The sequence below is a fragment of the Acromyrmex echinatior genome, chromosome 1 (assembly GCF_024713525.1).
Source record: "Acromyrmex echinatior isolate Ae372 chromosome 1, ASM2471352v2, whole genome shotgun sequence".
In the NCBI taxonomy this organism is placed as follows: Eukaryota; Metazoa; Arthropoda; class Insecta; order Hymenoptera; family Formicidae; genus Acromyrmex; species Acromyrmex echinatior.
Genome location: NC_141852.1, coordinates 11,422,037 through 11,443,354, shown reverse-complemented (window position 1 = coordinate 11,443,354; position 21,318 = coordinate 11,422,037). Strand labels below are relative to the sequence as shown.

The 21,318-nt window shown below is 35.6% G+C and overlaps 1 protein-coding gene across 7 annotated transcripts in view; it reads right to left on the bottom strand.

The window, feature by feature from the left end:
- Positions 1–21,318, bottom strand: part of RhoGAP100F (Rho GTPase activating protein at 100F) — a 78,171-nt gene that overhangs the window by 55,550 nt on the left and 1,303 nt on the right. For 4 of the 7 annotated variants that reach the window (XM_087412640.1, XM_087412629.1, XM_087412633.1 and 1 more), the window contains 2 exons: positions 17,657–17,764; positions 8,266–8,509 (listed from right to left, as the gene is read on the bottom strand). In XM_087412640.1, the coding sequence (XP_087268766.1) occupies positions 8,266–8,484 (219 nt within the window). In that variant the 5' untranslated portion in view covers positions 8,485–8,509; positions 17,657–17,764. Of the gene's footprint in view, positions 1–8,265; positions 8,510–17,656; positions 17,765–20,646; positions 21,227–21,318 lie in introns of those variants that run through there. The other 3 variants (XM_087412637.1, XM_087412643.1, XM_087412648.1) reach the window with 3 other exon arrangements.

The following is a 21,318-nucleotide window of genomic DNA, read 5'->3' as shown; positions in this document are numbered from 1 at the left end:
CAAACTTAATAAAATAAAGTTTTTATTTATTTTTATACATAAATAACATTTTTTTAAATGTATTATATAATATTATAAATTAATTTATAATAAAATCGTACTCGTATTATTTTCTTGAAAAAAAATAATTAATAAATTATTGTTCCATCTCTGTGTTTAGGAACCAAAAAAATATTATCACATATCACAGTAAAATATTAAAATATAAAGAAAATGTAATACCCACAAAAAAGCGAAAAGAATATATAAAATTGATTTAATAAGGATTTACGATAGTCTAGACAGCCGAGAATTCAAATGTATCATCGATAATTCATTAGATAATTCATTAGATAGCCATAGCAGTTGGGTTAAGAAAGATATTTTGTTTTTATTGCATCCTCAGGGTGTTTAAACAAAAGATCGTAGCAACGGCGACGCAAAGGGCAGTGTGCGGCGCTCAGCGCTGTCGTTTCTTTCGTGACGCGTCTCAACCTCTCCTCTCGCATCCCTTGAACTTGCACGATGCAAGGTTCGCTTTCAAAAGACTCGCTAGCGGATCCCTCGTCGGCTTCTACGGCCAGACGTCAGAGGAAAGCGACGAGGGCGTATGCCAAGGGCCGTGATATTTCACGATAATCCGAGCTCGGGCATTCCCGAGTACTACCCTCGTGCCTTCTACTCGCGCACAACGAGTATCACCTTGTAATAAATAGAAGTGAAAAATTCTGGAAAATTCGTCTCTTAATTATTATTTTTCTTTTTTAAAATAAATTCAAGAAATAGTTTGTTTTTTTTTTATAGAAAAATTGAAATTTCATATATATATCAAGTGACATATATATATATATATATATAACAATTGATGATATTACAGAACAACATTTAATACTTCGTTATCTTTTCTGATCTACCATTTTATAATACTTGTATTAATTGCCAGTAAAAGTTTTATTAAATCGAGTATAAAAAGACATTGAGCTGAATTTCTAGTGGATCTTTATATTAAATAATAAGAACGTATGTTATAAAAGAGTAAAAATCTCTTAGGTTCGAGTGTAGTTTGAAGCGAAGCTAAAATTGGATTTTACGAGGCAACTTATTGAACGACGTCCGTACTCGAATATACGTATGCGAACATATACATACATCATACAAAGAATATTGCGTTCAAGTCCTTTAGATCGTCCATTTGAGATATAAAAAATATTACGCTAATGAAGGACTTAAAATATCAAATGTCATGGGAGGAGGCTCTCCATCTTTTTATTCGTGCAGACTTATTATTGAGACTCTTACGTAGGTTGCTTTTATTTTTCGCGTCTCTATCTTCATCGCATCAAAATACAGGCGCGTTCCACGTTAACTGTATTAAACTTTACGAAGAATTAATATTTTTTTGTGTGTGTGAGAGAGAATCGAGAAATTAAAAATAATATCAATATTAAACGTATCTTTTAAAATCGCAATATAAATAGTTAAATACAAAGTAAATAAGAAATAAAGACTTTAAACGGTCAAATTGGATTTTTAGTGCTTAAATTAAATTAAATTAAATAATTTAGTATAAATTTATATACATATTTAATCCTGCAAATTGCACATCGAATTTAATTTTCTACTGTCTTGTAATAGAGTAGGGGAGATCGGGGCTGATTGTCGTACGGCATTGATTGTCAAAATGCTAATAACTCATACAGGACATGAGAGAAAAATTTCCTTTTTTTAACTGTAGATTGCTGATATAATATTCATTTGTTGTAGAAAATGATTTACACTACAAGCATTGTATATATTATTTATAACGATTTTTAAGAAAATGAAATTGATGAGTAAATTTTTCTTATCACCTATTTTGTCTGACAAGTCTTTGGCATTATTAATCACGATATTCATAGAAAATGACATGTCTTAGAAGATCTGTGCTACAATTAATTAATCATTATCCTGACAAAGTTTGTGAATCTCTTTTATTAAAAATGGCTATGTGGGGTAGATCGATCAAAATGAAAGGAGGTTATATATTATATTTCATATAGATATATATGTTTTTTTATTTTTCATATAGAAACTAGAAAAACAAATTACGTATTTTATGATAAAAATGACTATTTTATTTGAATTAATACCTTAATTACTATTATTTCTCAAAATATAGAACTGATATTAAAATAAAAATTATATTTTTTATATGTGTTGTCCATAACAAATATGCTACTGCCAATCCTAGAACGTGTGACAATCAATCCAGAACACGAGGTTAATTGTCACATTTCCGCAGCTTCATTTAAAGTTAAATAATTTATTTTTACGATATGATGAATTCGCGAGTAATATTTTTTTTAATACCTAAAGGATGTACATAGATATATTATAATGTACAATACATAATATTTCAAAATCAGGCGTTCACTTTTTTCTAATCAAAAACTGTGACAACCGGTCCCGGTTTCCCCTAGTAATATCACAAATTAAATTGACAAGCAATTTAATAATATCGATGGTGATAGGCATCTTAGATAGATCTTAATAATCTGATGTTGATAAGCATCTTAAAACTTGTTAATAATTTTATTGTGAAAAATATTACCTCAGTTGGGATCTTCTGTATTCCGTGCGGATATACAATAAGGGAATTTTTGCAATACCGTTTATCCAGATACGATGAACGCTAAGATCAGATTATCTTCTTCTTAATAACTAATTAAGAAAAAGATGATTCGCGTTCACCGTATCTAGATTAGACATTATTTGCAAAAACTCCCTATTGTCATAATATATGAAATGAAAACATGCAAAGGAATAAGAGATTCGTCGAGAGGAAAGATTTCTCTGTAACAGAGACTCCTAAATTATATCCTAAATAGTTAAGAAAGAGAGAAATCGTCGGAAAGCTATTGTGAAAAATTATTCCATAGAAACGAGGAATCCAACGGGCGCGAGAGAAAACAAATTATGCAGATTATGTCAGCTTCTTCGATGCAAATTTAGAGTCAATCTCTCCTCGACGAGACGCCCAGTGATGCATTTTGACGCGCCAGTCCCTTCCCCTCCCCCCTCTGGCCCCCTTTTCCCTCAAAATGACTATAATCCGCACGCGCGTTCGTGTTTTAATTGCGTTCGGCAATCACGTCGCATGTACGTGTATATAAATAAATTCCCCTCCCCCCCTCCCTCCAGGCTCTCCACTATTTTCGGCGACTTTCCGGCCGCGCTAACTGAAAACGCGCTCGACCGTGCCTCTCCTCTCCCTTCACTCCCTAAATTCCCCTCCCTCCCCCCTTCCCTCCCCACCGATAGAAGGGAGCATAGGGCCCGAATAGAAAATGTATGCGCGTTTATTTCGTCCGGGTTACGGGCACCGATAGAATGCAAAATAATGGCAACCTGCCGGATATTTGCGGGCGCAACTGTGACAAATATATCAGATAAAGCCCCCTCCACTCCCCCTTCCACCCCCGTCCGCCGTCCTATACGCCGCTCCGTTCCATCCCGTCCCGGCGCCGTGCCGCGTTTCGTATCTCTCTATATTGATTTACCGCGAACTGATACGTATACTCCGCCGATATCATATTTTCGATCCTCGTGAATGCGTACCCCACGATGATATCAATTCGAGGATCCCGGCATGCCAGCGCCGGCTACCGTTGAGAGAGAGCTCGACACGGCTTTCATTGCGAATAAGGGGTTGTGCCGTAATCAAAGAAATTTAAAACAGGGAAAACGCACTGAAAAAAATTACTAAATCTTAACGTAGTTATGATATCATTGAGAGACCCAGTGTGTAGTCAGCGTGTACAAAAGTATTATAGGCCTGTATTCATAGTGAGTTCTTATTTCAAGATCGTCTTAAGTAATGTCTTAAGATACTAATGCGACTTTCTGATTGGTTCGTGACATTTCAAGAACTTAAGACGGTCTTGAATATAAGAACTGACTATGAATACCGGCCGTAGTCTATAGTCCCGGGATTAAACTACTTCGTAATCATGCCGCATTTTTATACGTGATTCCTGCAAGTGTATTCTTCAATTTTTTTCTGGGAAAACGTCAGACTCCACAGAACGCGGTCATAAAATTGCGATTCAAATCGGAAGGCTATATTCAAAGAAACAATATAAAGCCGGAGAAATTTTTACCAGCGAATTAGATTTATTTATAGATGCTTCTGTTTGACACTTCTGGAACTAATCAATGAAGTATTAACCACAAATAGATGCGTTATTTTAAACATCGGTATTTATATCTACGTATTCCACGGCAGAATCTTCTTTCAGCAGCGCACAGTGATTAACCGGATTGTAAATGAAATAAAATTTTAATTTGGATAGGAAAGTAGTCATAGCGCTCAAAGTGTATTGCAGAGACATGCTCATAAAGCGTAGGTTTCGAGGTATGATACTATTCACAATTGAACTTTCGAACTAACCCTCGACATATCGGAAAACGTTAGCCCTTTTTCAAGCCGGTTGATAGAACATATCGTTCTCCTTTATTAAATCATCGCACTCGCCTCTCGTGCCTCGCAGGCACGACATCCGCGCGTTCTGTGCAATGGATGCCTATATATGTATATTATTAAATTTTAATACAATTTACTCGGAAATAAACACCTGCGTAATTCAATTAAATTTTTACTCCTGTTACATCGATTCCTATCAGACATTACAAAACCGTATGTCGTAATTACGAAATAATCACGAATAACAGATGCAAATGTTTTTCTTTCACGTTTAATATAAAACTCATTCGCCTTAAATATCATCTTATTTCTAATATTGGAATAAATCCAATATTTATTTTAAATATTGGAATATTTCCAATATTTATCTTGAATGTCGTTGAAATAAAAAAGAAAAAAAAAACAAGTACCAAAGGAAAGAATTCAAGAAACGAGAATTCAAGTTTTTTAAAAATGTTCGTGAAAATTCATAAACTTCCGACGTTAATTCCGCGATTGTATCTGTAACAGTACGATAATATGATATCGCGTGCGATGTACCTTATGAAGTTTACATAGCGCGACCGTGTGATAAATCCAGTTGCAACACTATCCTCGGAACGTCCGCCGGTATCGGATCTGCGGATGCACGTGGCAGCCGGTGGTAGCCAGACGCGCACGTGAGAGCGCGTGACATTAACCCGATTAATCCCGACTTCGCCGATGCGGAGGACGCCGTGTTCGACGCGCTCGGACGATCCATGTGGTGTAAATCGAGCGTGGTTGATACTTGATCGTGAGAAGCAAGCGATGAAAGAGCACGATCTATCTTAGATCAACTAAACGCGTTTCCTTAAGATTCTTAAGGTCCTTAAGGTCCTTAAGCATTCGGAGAGACGCTGTTAGCGCTATTCGTGTCATTCTATCTTTGTTTTACGTGTAATAAACAATGATTGAAGATGGAATGAAATAGCGCTAATAGCATCTCCCCGAACGCATCACTAGAAATAAGAATCTAGCCAATCTTGTCCTATTCTTGATTGATTTGATGAAAAATAATGGAACCAATCAGATGATGATTGAACACGTGAAAAGATTGAAAAGCGGATATGTAAAATGCCTTATATAGTTGTGCATATTTAAGTGCACGTGTATGTGTACGCATGTACACAGAAAAAAAGATTTTTTTCTGCCGCAGCTAATCTTAGTTTGTTATAATATATTTGCTGCCGTAACTATAAATTTATAAATTACAGTGAAATGGTTTGCTGTTGCCCTATAATATAGATATAAGACATTAGCTATGATACACCTATATTTTAGCTGTCCATATTTTACACCTGCCATTTAATTACCACATGCAATTTTTAGTTACGACAGCTACTTTCTTTTTTCCGTGTATGCTATTTTTAATCAAACCAGATAATTAACCAGACCTTTTACTTCTATAAGAATTTTAGACAAAAGCACACGATAGACAAAGTATCGATTGTTGTGTTTTTTTATATTTAAAATAACTAAAAGAATCCTGAAATCTCATTCTTAAAAATTGAGCCACTTTTATTAACACTGGCTCAATTGTCACTGTTAGAATTAGATTTCATTTAAAAAATGTTAGAGGGTACGCGATTACGTACATTGCTAAAGATTTTCTAAAAATAACACTAAAGTCGACTGGCATTTTATCCAACGTTTGCTCTTGCTTTTAATCACGATATCAATTATTATTACGTTAATAACAACGTTTTCTTCCAATGGTTTCTCGGATAATTTTAGATCGTCGCATCGTTTTCATTATTTTCGTTATCGAAGCGAGATCTATCGGAAACTCTGAATGACGTTTAAATATGCTTCACACTCGTAGAATTACAGATATTAATTTTAAGAATAATATTTTTTACACTTTAAATAATTCGAGAAAAAAGGAAAATAATTTTTATATAGTATGTTAAATCGCAGTGCAAAATTTTTTAATGTTAATGCCATGTATTGACTTAAAGTTCCGATTCCGAGGATAAAGCTTATCGTGAAAAATCGCGTGACCGGCCTGACACGATGGAAGCTCACCTGACGATTTATCGCGACAGATTGAATGGACAGCAATCCGAAGCCGGCATTCGACAACGATGTACTCGAATGACTTTGGCTTCATTCTTTCGATGCCGCCGTTTCTCAGTTCGTGACGATATACACGAAGAAGGGGGGTTGAAAACGACTTTGTTTAACCCCTTCGCTCCTGGCTATTCTATCGTGTACATACAAATGTATCTTTTCTTCATTTCTACATCGCATCAAAATATTCCATTTTTTAAAAATGGCGATGGAAGATTTAAATTCAGTTTGAAAGAGAAGAGAAAATAATCCCTCACTCTCATGCTCGCATTTATACAACCATTTATTTTTCACGATTATAAATGAACATAAAGCTCTTAGAAAACTTTAACGCTTGTTACAAATCGGAGTGCATTAAATACTAATAAAATACATTAAATACTATTAAAGAAGACCTAGCGATCGTGTTATTCTCATTGTAAATACAACGCATTGTAAATGCGCTATGCGCGTGGGAAAACGTTTCATCGAATTATTTCAGTACTGATTTAAAATCTAGTTAAACCTTCTGTTTCTTGCGAAAATTAAGCTCTTCGCGCGGAGCGTGAAAGACCTAATACCGAGAAGTGAAACTTTCAATGGATTTTACTTCGGGAATAGATAAAATCTCGCTCTTTACAGATGATTCCGAGCGGCGAGTTATTTTAACGGAAACTTGATTTAACGCTTGAATAGTATCAATTACATATTTGACGTCGAGATTCAAGAAGATTTCCCATTGGGAATAAACTTAACGGAAAGTAGAACGCATGTATAGCGAATGCATGACGGGACGGTCCGCGTAGAACGTAAAATTATAAACGTGTGCTCGTATACGAATAACTTTTGCACCGTTGGCTACGCGTAATATTGTATCGGATAAAAGTTGCGATATGAATGAACGCGTGATGGACATGCTGGATGATTCATGTCTGCCCTTTAAATGTACATGAAATGTGATTCAGGCATGATACGAACGTCGGAATCCTCGCACGAGAATCAAGGGCAGACACGCGTGAGAGAAAATTTCCGTGACGCATAGCGTATGCGGGCGTTCCTAAAGGGTTCCCTCTTTTTTACTGCAAAGCTCACTCCAACGCGATTTTTAACAATTCCGCGCGGGGGTGAATCCTTCAATCGGATTCAAAAAATGGACTTTGGCGCATTCTGATTTGGCTCAAATCCATCGTTTGTTGGCAAGATTTAAGTTCGATCTTACGCATATAAAATTTCTAGCGTTAACTCGTTCTGTCAATATTTTCGCTGAGTCGACTTGGAAAATCTCTAGGACGCCTCTAAGATCTGTGTTTCTATTATACTAACATAGATTAATTTCGATTTAATTAGGCTTTAATCTCGGTTCAACTTACTCATCATCTTTTTCTGATTTTTAAAACCAGAAAAAGATGAAAAAGTAAGTTAAACTGAGAGATTAAAGTTGATCTACGTTAGTATAGGAATGAACATAAGTAGTCTTACACCCGTTTCTGCCTATGTAGTTTAAATTTAATCTTGATGATTCAACTAACTTCATCTTTTCCTAGTTTTAAGAGTTAGGAAAAGACAGAGAACAAGTTGAACCGAATGAGATTAAAGTTACTCTACATCGATAGAAACGGACATTAGTGATCAAAGTTGCGCTCAAATGCTCGAGGATTGCGACTTTTAGGAGCTTCAAGGTACCTTCGCTGTTTATTACGATCGGTGTGCGCAATCTGAGGTATGTTAAATCTTGCATGTTGTACTGCACTTACTTTCCTGCGGCCGCAGCAGAGCATGGCTGCTGCGCTGCAGCTGCGGCGAGCCGTTGACGAGAGTTGAAGCTGATGACAGACGTAGCTGAGTCGTGCGCCCCCTTCCCGCTGCAGCTGCACCACGCGCACCTGCAGCTGCACCTGCTCCCGCTCCCGCTGTCCTTGACCGACACCGACTCGACCACCGTACTTGATGCGCACGTGTTTTCGCCACTGCATGAGTTCGGTGCGTCATGCCCTCTTCCTGAAATCACGACGACAAGTTGAATTAAAGGTTGCGTGTTTTTAGAAAAAAATCAGTCAAGTTTCCTTTCTTACTTCACCGTAAAAATAAAATCAAACTCTCGAAATCTAAGTATCAGCTCGTTATTGTAATGATAAATTCAAAAAAACATTGATTAGAGGTCAAAAGACCTAAATATTGGATTAAAACAAAAGTTTGTAATGTTTACTTTATTCAAATTATGTTTATATGTTAACAAAAAAATTATATAGCACTGTATATATACTATTCGATAGAGCAAAGTTTTAGCTCCAAGAATTTGTTGTTTAAATTGCAGTACGATGATTTTTAACGGAGTTAGGAGCAATTAAGTTAAAATGCTCTTTTTAGTTAATCCGTGATAAACAAAAAATCTTACAAATATTGGTAAAATAATTATTTTGTAGGAAAAACTTTCAGCTTTCACGTTACAAAGTCAAAAATTTTCAAGTTTCTTTTTAGCACATGACAGGTTCACAAAGTGAAAAGAAGTTGAAAAGAAAATTTTTCGTTTTGTTCAGCACATAATTTTCCTTATGTAAAAATTATTAAACTCACAGAAACTCAAATGGCATAATAATCTTTCAAAAGTAGAAATTTTAAGCTTTCTCTTTCTTTTAATTTAAATTTCATTTATTTTTAATAAAGTTGCACAACTGCTTGAATGTTGAAGTTCATAACTATGAGTTTTTTTGTTCCAGCCTAAGAATGAATATATTAATAATTGTATACCGTAAGCAGAACAAGTTTCGACTTAACTGCAGTTTTTATCTATGTAGATTATACTTGCTTATTTTTTATCTTTAATTAATTTTTATTTGAATTTGTTATTACAACAATGGACTGTTGCTTATTGTTAGATTTTAATCCACGATGACTATACACGGAGAGAATTATCTTTTAAAATTCATCCTGAAAATATGATAGTTGTGGTACAATACAATATTTTAAAGATTTTTACCATGCACGTCAGTAAAATTAATCAAACTTATTTTATATTTTATTATACTTTTATGAATGAAAGAAATTTACATAACACTCTTTGAAATACAATGTTGTCCCAGAAAACTATTTTTAGAACATATTTTTAGAGTAAACTCTAAAAAAAAATTCTCTCCGTGTAGTTAAGTCAAAACTTATTCCGCTTACAATTGTACATCTCTGTACGTAATTATTAATATGTTCATTCTACGTACATCTCCTGTATTTCCTCAGTTTTGATCCTTAATTAATTTTTGAAATAAATTCTACAATGTACGTTTTTTAGAAATGAATGATGAAAAATTGTGCATTAAATAGAAGAAGTTTAACGGAAAACACGAGAAAGTGCATCCTGATAATGGAGGAATTATGAATTCGGATAATTTAGTACGCGCAAGTATTTAGTATTCCGTTTAATCACTTGCGCATCGAATAGAACGTCGTTCTTAGACGGTTAATTTATGGCGACATTAATATACGGTTAATATTGAGGCGCGCGGCCATATTTTATCCATGGACGAATCATAAACTTGTAATGGATCCCCGTAATAATCCCCACGTGTCGCTCTTCTCATTTTCCTGATCGTGCCTCCCTTTCTTCCTCTCTCCCTTACGATGAAAACTGTTTCCTCCGTCACGTCTCATTAACCTATTTTCCCTCTCGTTCTCCGATTCGCGGTTATCTTAATTTATTAACCGCCGTCCTGTATCCGCGCGCGATCGATTACCTATTCGCGCATGCAGATAATTTCCCCCCTCCGTTCCATTCTCTTTCTCTGCCCCCGCAGACGAGACCGGCGACGAGTTATATAAATCCGGAGGAGAACGTGTGTACTCTCTCTTTCTCCCGCTTTCTCTCATTCTTCCTACCCCCGGCCCCACCCCTCCTGTATCACCGTCCTACATTTCTATTATATCCTCCTCCGGCCACGCGAAATGTCTTGTCTCTTTTTTACTCTCAGAAATAACCGTGACACGTAATGTCGACATTAATAATTGAAATACGCGCCCCGAGATGCATCGGTGTCGCGATTTCGCTCAATAAAATGGCGAGCCTCGCCCGATTCGTCCTCCTGCGAATTTATCAGAACTCAGAACATTCGCTAATTTGATCTCGCTGTAATTCGACAAAATTTGTTTTAAAAAAATTCTTAGTTTGATTATTTAAAAGAAATAAATCTAAACACGTTTTACTTGAAATTCTGGGATGATATTTAGAGTAAATATCAAGTGTTCTGTATAAATTGATAGTTCGAGAAGATAATATATTTTATAATATTGATGTAGCATCGAGAAACATATATTCGATTAAAATTGTAATAAATTAATAAATATTAAATTGTACGATCAATCGGCGATATAATTTCGATCGTAATTCGATTGCATACGTAATTAGTGTATAAATTAAGCATTTTGGTCGAATTATGATCGGCATATTGCTTATATAGCTTCGCATTCAGATTTTATAATTATTTCAATGTTAGTACGCACAACACGAATTGAGGTAAATATGATTTCATCAAAGGATACAATGTGTGTGTGTGTGTGTGTGTGTGTGTGTGTGTGTGTGTGTGTGTGAGAGAGAGAGAGAGAGAGAGAGAGAGAAAGAAAACGATTGCCAAATATTTAAACGCCGCCCGCTTCCCCCCGTTCGATTCCCGGCGCAAAATACAAACATCGCTGATTGTTTCAAGACAATCAATACTATTACACATCAGTCCTACTTGTAATAAATCGCCGTCGTACATGAAAGCATCGAAAATTAAAGGTGATATTCTTCGTCTACGAATGTTTGTTCTTCTCCCAAAACAACGAACATAAAATTCCATTGAAATAATCCGTAACATTAAAAATCAATCATCTTTTATTATGGAACTTTTCGAATTTAATAGAGAAAAATAATCTAATGAGCAACTTTCTTATAATTAAGAAACAAGAATTCAATTTTACAAATTTATAACTATATAAGATAATTTAAAACGAATTAAGTTCCTCAAGAAATTTCTTATTCCAGGTATTACCAATTTAGTTGTAAATCTTTTGTTAATCTTCTCAATCCTTTATTGAAAATTCTACTAAATATCGATTTTTTTCACAATTTTCAAGTTTTCTCTATTAACCGTCATATATAATTAACGAAAGAAGGAGAGAAGGGGCGGGAGAGAGAGAAAGAGAGAGAGAACTAGAGAGAGTTTTGAAAGAGAATTTTAACCTACTATTTAAAATTATACAAAGGAAATTATTTAATTATCGAATTATTAAACGATGCAAATTTTTTTCGAATTAATTGTTAACCAAATTTATACATGAGAATTCATTTGATTTTTATGATTCTCGATTCATTTTTATCTCAATATGAAAAAAATTATAAACTGGGTATCACTCACTGTCTGAGTATTTCTAATATTTGCTGAGATGGGTGACCTATTTCTCGAGCAACCTATATATCGAACATGATCGGATAATCTATGGTACATGCCAACACGCGATCACGGTTGATCTGGGGTCATAGTATGGTATGACAGGAATCTCATGAGCGTCAGTCGCGATCGGCTATGCCAAGCCGCTCGGATTACTATTTCTATGACATTCTGTGTCAGACTCACTCATTAAGATTCAATTAAATTGAATCACATATTAACGAGATCTCCCTTCTTTTATTTTTTTCCTCCCTACATTCCGCAATGCTTGATTTTTTATTGGTCTCTTTAAAAAAAGATCTCCCTTTCCCTCTCCTTTCTCCCGTTCGTTCTTTCTCGTTAAAGTCCAAGGGATTTCTCGAACTCTTCATATAATTTCATCAAATCGTTCTTTAATTCTCTTTGGAAATATGGGCAAAGTAAACTCATGGAATGTGTGTGAGCAATATTATGTTATAATATTATATTGATAAATCAAATTCTCGTAATATCAAAATATGTTCAATTTTAGTTATTTTTAATAATTTCTATATAGGTTGCTACTCAATATATTGTTAATTTGATTAAAACAATAGAGTTAAACAATTTAACTTAAGAAAATGTATTAAATTCATTGAAATTTATTGTAGTATATTATTTATTAAATGCGTACGTTAATTTACGGTCGATATTTCCTTTGAAGTCTGAAACTAATCTCAGAAATGGTTTGATTTTGACACATATAGAAGTTAAAAATAACAAAATGTTATTTAATTCAAAAGACTGGATTATCATTGCTCTTTTGATATTTAACAGTGTCTTGTAAAAATTTGTACGTTTTTGTAGTTTTTCATTATGGAATTTGCAGTAAAGTCACTTCTAGGAAAGGCAGTATTTATCTAAAAGGCGACTGATCGAGGGTTCAAAAAGAATCAGACTGCGTATATTTGACTGGAAAAGTATTTAATAGATTGTTATCTTTATAATGAATGTTGTGATATTCTGAAGGGAAATTTCTGCTAAATCAACGCATTTTGTAGATTAACGGGCTGTGTTTGCTGCAGAGATAGGTTTGCATCTTGTTAGAGATCTTGCCGTCCAAGGCGGAATTTAAATAGCTGCGCTGAACAAAATTCGAAATTAATTAAAAGCAGATTAACGCTGCAATCAACGATATATAACATTCTATCGTGGTAAATTACAAATAAACGAAAATATTGTGATATTTGCGAAAAGACGAAGTTTTTGTCATTTGTCAATATTATAGTCAATGATATATTATCTGTGATATATATAAATGTCCGACCAAACTCCCGTCCCAACTCCTGACGGTATTACTTCGCCCGCATCGCAAATAAATCGACGATACTTTTGAAGTTTGATCCTCCTGCGGGAATTCTCCTTCTCATTCTCACTTTGACATGATAGGTTTATCTTTCCGGTTTAAATTCTATTATCCTTGACACTTTTGGTGACGGCCCTGCTTGCTCTCATTCACGCGATTTAATTAGAGTCAGACGAACTTCATTCATAGAACTTATTTGAAACGAGCACATGTCGGGGAAAAGTGGAACACGCCAAGGCGCGATTGTGAGGAAACGCAGATGTCGTCCCAGCTTGAAACGGCCGGCGTCACTCGCGTAATTGAACCGTTGAATGGAAGAGCGTTATTGTTAGTCTCGTCCGGAAAAACAAAAGGACTCGCAAAAAAGCGCTAGATAAAAAAATCTAGCTGTTATTAAAAAATTTTCTCCTCGTTTACGAAGGAAATCAAAAATGTTTTTATTACACCGAGCTTTGTTATATTTGGCGCTTTCCAGCAAGAAACACAGTATAGCACAGTGATTATTTTATCAAATTTTATTTTTTAACAAATAATAAAGATGTAATAAATTCGTTGTGCCATCTATGTCGCTTGCTGGAAAGCACCCATTGTTATTATATACAATTAAAAAAAAAAAACAAATAAACACTTAAAAAAAGAAAACGCGCGTTGCGTGCATCCTTGTCCCGTGAATTAGTTTACCGCAGTTGCAGACACGTGAATTGTGGAACTTTGCAATGCAGCCGTGTTCCTTATCTTTCAGTCTATTCGATTTATCGCTCGCGTGCCTCGACGATGGATCAGCGATCTCTCTCGCGAAATTCGCCGTAAAGGAGAGGTCCGTTCGAGTAACAAGCGCTGACCAAGTACAGGAGAAACCATAACCGCTAAGAGGTCGCGCTGCAGCGGCTTATCCTGCCAGCTATTCCACTATGCATCGTAATGCGGAGTCGTAAACAGTGTCGCTGTAGTTTGCGAGTAAACGGCCAATCGCTCCCTTGCGAAATTCTTTCAAGCCGACGCGCCGCTGCAGGGAAGCGTTTCGTAGCAAAAGGCGAAGGGCGAAGCGAGGAAGGGAGAAGGCGGTAGAAAGAACGAACGATATAATGATAATAATGCACATGCAACGGAGGAAGATAAACCGTCACGCGCTCCCGAGGGTGCCGTGCACCGATTTTGTATCCCCAGTCCCTCTCGCCCTCCCCCTCCCCTCCCTTCGTCGCAATCGCGTAAATCTTCGAGAACGCGCCGTTCGTGCTTTATGGGGCAGCCTCGCCGTAGCTGCCCGTGATTAAGCTTAAACACTCCTCGAGGCCCGTACTGATTACGCGTTGGAACGCGTTGAAATCGGGGAATGCACGACGGAAGCGGTGAGAGAAAAACATGATTGCAACAAATTGCGCAAATCGTCATTTTTTTTTTTCGTTATTTCGAAAAATGAAGGCGCGGATATCTGACGTTACGGTCGATTGGTTTTTGCAGTGTTTTTGTGATTCCACAAAAAGTGAGATTTACATGTTTTCACGTACATCATACAGAAAAATAATTACGCAGATAGATATATTACTGCTATCCGTTTGACCTCGTTGTAACAACTCAGACAAGATTACGCAAGTGGCGAAATTTATCGCGATGGCGATATTAATTGCGACGATATTGTATTGATATATTTAATTATAATTGAAAAGCATTTTTGGCTTGAATCATATGTTATTGTATTAGTGTCATTAAATTATATATATATATATATATATATATATATATATATATATCAGTCCTTTACAGCATATAGAAAGGAAGATTTTGCTGAAGCACATCTATAAACTTAATTAGATAAAAATATCTGAAAATAATTTTCTTAGACCCAGTTGCACTAACGTTACTTTGACTTTAAGCAAGGTTTAAAACTCTCTCTCTCTCTCTCTGTCTCTGTTTCTTTTTCGCTTTAAAACGAGACAGTTTTAAGCCTCGCTTAACGTCATAGTAACGTTGGTGCAATCAGACTTTAGACCATCAAAATGATTATAGGCTTAAACTGATTGCTAAAATGTCAAAATACTTTATTTATCATATTTAAAATCTTTAATTATTTTGATGGTTCAAAATTATATTCAGATCTAGCTAAATTTGTAAATACTTCAACAAAGTCGTCCTTTTTGTACAAATATAATCTCTACTGATTTAATGCGGCTATTCAACTTATTTCTATGCGGGAAAACTCAATGAGAAAGGAGATTTTTTTTTTGTATTCAGATCTTGTGGTCGCCACGTGACGATATACATACAATGAAACAGCCACCTTATTTGAGAAACATCGACTGGCACGAATTTTCTGTCATGCTCAATCGCCAATTCTCTACGTGACTTCGTGGAAGAGCGTTATTACAGTTTCACGACACGTTACATGCAATTCATATTTCCCGAGTAAGTCGGAAACAAATAACTCTGAGCACACGATTTCCGACTGACAGGGAAGAAGATTTGCGAAAGGAAGTAAAAAAAAAACATGGAAGAGGAAGAAATTGAACTGCAGCGGAATTGTAACTGCTCGAAAAAAGATGATTCCGTAAAATACTGCTCGAGCTCGTATTCATGCCACATTTTCGAGACGATGCAAAAAAAAGTGGCGGAAATTATGTTCTCTTTCTTTTTACATATTTTTTATAATGTTCAAGTCAGATGTTTCTCATCTGGCTTTCTATTATCCTTTCTATTTCTTTTTTTTTATCCCAATACGAAAAGAATGCTTTTATTGAAATATCTAAAATTTTAACTAAATACAAATTTGAAAATAATTTTGTTAGACCATCAATATAATTATGTGGAACGTTCAAAATAATTATTAGAATATTAAAACTTTTTACAATATTGCTCATTATATATTTGAAAGTCCTACGTGATTATTTTGATGAACCAATAAAATTATTTTCACATCAGTAGTTAAATTTTTAGACGCTTTAGCGATCGTTTTTTCCGTGAATAATTTGACAATTCGCTACGTTTTTATTTTCCCGTTAAATTAGCTCTCAGCTCCAATTATAGGTTGTTCTATTGATCGGTGCTGAATATGATTATTCAATTGCAATTAGATGAGCGAAAAAAAAATCAAATATGCCAGTGGCATATAAAAAAACTTAAGCAATAAAATGTAAAGCAATAAACGATCAATATTTTTTATTTGCTACATGGAAAGGATGCTACGGTAAGCAATTTTTTAATTGCTATATGGAAAGGATTGCTACGATAAAGAATTTTAGCTTGATCCATATCAAAAAATAATTTTATTGGATTATAAAAATAATTATATAGGACACTCCAATTGGCTGGTAGAACGTCAAAAACTTTTTGTAATATTTCTCATCATGCTCGAGATTCTTACGTAAATATTTTGATGGTTAACAAAATTATTTTCAGATCTACCTCTAGCTTTTTTACATACCTCAGCAAAATCATTCTTTCTGTATATTGCTTTATCACTGTTTACATTTTACTGCTAAAAAACAACTACTGTTTCTCTATGTATCTATCATTAGCAAATAGGCCAACTATTCTGTTCTTATTTTATCTTAAGTAATATCTTAATATGCTAATACAACCCTTTTTGTGACATCTTAAGACTATATTTAATTCTTTGCACTTCTATGTCGAGTGTAACTCGACATCAATTTTATTCACAGGAGCGTCGTGTTACATTCGACATTTTTAAATTGCCAGTTTAAATGTACATTATTATATTTTCGAAAAAAAATTTAGAGTGCAAAGAGTTAAGACAGTCTTAAGAAGGTTGTAAGCAAACGCAATATGTTAAGAATTACTTGAAAAAATTACAGATTATTCTAAATTGCATTTAAAAGTAATACAAAAAAATTAGAGACAGTTGACCATCTGGATCAAAAGTTATTTCAATAAAAAGTAATATTTTTTAAATTTGTACTCTAATAGAAATATATGAAAATGTATTATAAAATAATGATAAAAATTTCAATTTTTTAATATAAGTACTTACTATAAATTCAAAATTATTTATGTAAAGTTATTGAAACGCAGACATTAATTTTTCGGTAAATAAATAAAATATCATTTGTTATAAACTAATTGTGGTGAATTTTAATGAAACTTTGCACAAGTCATTCTTAGTACTTAAAATTACATTAAAAAATTTAGATTTTTATTATTTTTAAAATTTTTGTTTACAACAATAAAACTAATATCAAATAAGATAAATAATCTATAAAAATGTGTTGCTCAATAAAAACAGAGTGTTACGAACACAACTTCCACGTATATATAATTTGTTTAAAGCATATATTAATATATATGTTTTATGCCCTTACAATCTCCTTAAATATAAAAATCAACTATGAATACTGGTCATAGAAAACGGATGCGCGAGTGCATTTTGATCCTTCCGTTCCATTTACGTACCTTCTAAAAACCATCTCTCGTGCAAAGGGCCAACGGGTCCCTGCTCGATCGGTGACTGACGATCTCTCTCATTCTGCCGTGCGCCGATTCTCACCCTGTTCCGTCCTCCTGAAAGATCACGAAACGACCACCGTTTACTGTTTACGCGAGCCGCGAGGGCCACGTGACTACGGCCAATAAATTATCGTCGTTATTGAGACGCGCGATTAACCCGGGGGTGCGAGGAGAGCGGAGCGAAAAAGGGCGAGGGAGTGAACTACTGGCAATTTTTCCCTGTAAGTAAAACATCGGCGTTTAAAACGGCGGCGCACCGTTAATGGCGGTATCGAAGGCGCAAAGAAAGCGGACCGATCGTTCTTACGCACACGTGAGATTAACTACGTCCTATCACGCCACGGGTTACTTAACACCCTTACACACGCCACTTAACACTTAACGATGCCCGGCGATTTTTTTCTCTCGCGAATGACACTTTGGCTCGTCTCAACAATAGCACGCCTTTCTTTCTCTCTCTTTCGCCAGCCTTCGCTCTTTTCGCGTTATCTTCCTTGTAAACGTTACGCTCACATTGTGTGCAGATTAGCAGAGATCTGTCTGGCATTTACCCAACCATATTCAGCAAACACGAGAATTCATTGGAAATAACTAGTTAAACGCGCAAGCAGCTCTGAACCGCTTCGCTATTTGCAGTATTAATAAACGATTCCTCGATTTGTTTGGTGCAGGTAATGTTTAAAGCAAAAATTACGTGTATACACGTCACACTGACAAAGCGAAGTTCAACGTGAAATAATAATAAGAATCAACGAGAGAACGCACGGCAGCATTTGTTTGTTTGTAAATTGATTTGATTGTTGTTAGCGCTTCTATTATAAAGGGAGGAATTAACGCAGAGGCGTGAGAGAAACTTTCGATACAGGGAGAGATCGAACTGAAGAAGAAACTATTTGATTTCTAGCTCGTCTAACTCGCCCGCATTCCACTCGCCGTGGAAATCTAATTGGATTCTTTCCATGTTTGACCGTTTATCGGCGGAATTTAAGCATTTAGGTACTCCGATTTTGCACGAAAACTTGCATACGTTTGACAAAGTCATATATTCACATATATATATATTTTTTTAAAAGTAAAGATATAAAAATATCTTTGTAGGTATTTATTTATATATATTTGACAGTATAACAAAATAATAAAAGTTGTTCTACGAAATAAAAATTGAAAATTACATTGAAAAAACATTTACCAAATCATATTTTTTTAAATAGTATTAAATAAGTGTTAACACAACAATAAATAAATATTCAATAAAAAAATCAAATTCATGATTTCTGTATCAAATAAATGTTTACATTCTAAATAAATATTTATTTAGAACTATTCAAACAAATATTTATTGAAATTTATATAGTATTTTTTTTTTTTTAGTGTAGCGTAATATGGATTCACAATACAGTTCATTTTCTTTTCAAAGTACAGAAATAAACTGAGCAGAAAATCTTCTGTTTGAATATCATTTCGGGAGAGTAAGCGAATATTTCGACGTGGTGATTCGAATCTCATTCCCTAGACCTCTCGAATCTCTAGATAGTATTTTTGTGGAAGTAGGAGAGAGTAGTGAGAACTACTCTGAAAAACGAAGTAGAAACGGACGTAGTCAGACACAAGGCGTCGGTGAAATCTTCACCGATGTCGCTCGCACATCAAACGACAGCGTCACCACCGCGACATCGACGGCATAACCATTTACATAACCGACATTCAACTGGTTCTTGAACTTCGCTCTTCGATTCCTTTCTCGCGGTGGCGATCCTCCTACGCTATATCGATCCACGGTCACCACGCTGAAAGGAGGGGTGTCTCACTGGCGTGTGCAAGACAGAGGCCGACAGCCGGAAGAAGCGGCGGGGGAAAACGAAGGGTATTTTATTGTACACGTTATATATTTCTTTTTCCAATGTACACGCACTCACGGTAAACCAAGGCACGCACGTGCACGAATGCACGTTCAAAATCGTGATTTAGAAATACGAAATGGAGCAATCATATCGTTTTGTGACATAAGAAGCGTGAGAGGGACAGTCGCTAGGGACTGTCACTGTTGGCGACGTCAAAGAGCATCCGTTAATGTGAAGAGGAAATCGGCAATCATGTTACTCATAAGATGTCTTGTTACATCGAAAAGTGTCAACGCATCTGAAGTGAGGATTATTAAACTTGTTCTATAACTGTATAAGCGTTTTGCACTAGTTATCGGACATCAAAGAAGAAGCAATGACCCATTCTCTTGTTAGATAATATTTTATTATGTTTTACTTCCGTCTATGTCAAGATGTAAATCAATTTAAATGGTTATTTTTAAAATAAATAATCCATTTTAACGTATACACTTAGTAAATAATAAACTATATTTGAGTCAAATTTAATACATTTTCTTGAGTTAAATTGTTTAATACTATTGTTATGTATTTTTCTGTTAAATTAATGACAATTGATAGGAGCAATGGTGATCTATAAATAAGATTAAAAATAACTTAAATTATGAATATAATTTGACATTATGAATTTAACAGTGTAAGTGATTGCAGTTGTAATAATTGATTTATTATAATCAAATGAGGACAAAATTCGTCTGTGATTGGTCAATTCTTTGGTCTCTAACAACTATAACCACTTATAACTACGCTTATGCAATTGTAGAAATTTTATCTTATTCTAATACCCATTAATGCCCATTTTGCGCACGAAAATCAAACAGTATACCACTATTTACGTGAATGACTGATCCCCTTGAGAATAAGGAACCGACGATCGATCTTTTTCCAATGAAAGAAAATCCGCTGATAACTGGTCCAATTTTCTCGAGAAACGTCATCCAATACCCGTTATAAAAAATGATTGCCAACCCGAAAAGAGCTTCTTTTTTCCGCGCCGAACGAAAGTGAAGATTGTCGGATTCATTCTTAAGGGTGCACTGATGAAAAATCGCTCACCGCTAAAAACAAGTTTCTTGAAGCGAGATGATACATTCAGGACACCGTATGACGGTCTTTACAGAGAACTTACGAAGGTATCATCGGCGAAACCACTAACACCGCGCAAGAGCGAGGCACACCGGAAAGAGAGACCGCGCACGCCGAATCGAGTGCAACGGGGACTCATCGACTCGGGGACCGTGTCGTCCCGTGAGGAAGAGGACACCGGCGCGTCGACGTCCGAAGCGCGCAAGGAGCTTTCGAGCGACACCTGTGCCGACTTGAGGTCGGGTCGGATAGGAAAAGCGAGCCGGTGGCGCGTGGGAAAAAGCGATGTGCACACGATGCCGGTTGTATATCGGACAGAAAGAGAGAGAGGGTGAGGGGGGGGGAAGGAGGAAGAGGGCAGAAAATGAAAGAGAAGGAAGAGAGGGAGAGAGGAAGAGAGAGGCAGAAAGAAAGAAAGGAGAGAGAGAGAGAGAACGAAGCCACCACGAAAATCGTGTGGTGGCGTGCCAACCGATGGTCCCGGACCAACCCGATCGATATACCCTTTTTTCGAGAGTGCCTTCTCTCTATCTTTCTCTTTCTCGGTTACTCTCCGTTTTCCCCCCCCTCTCTCTCTCTCTCTCTCTCTCTCTCTCTCTTTCTCTCATCTGTTTCACTTGATCTCTCGCTCACGCTCGTGAA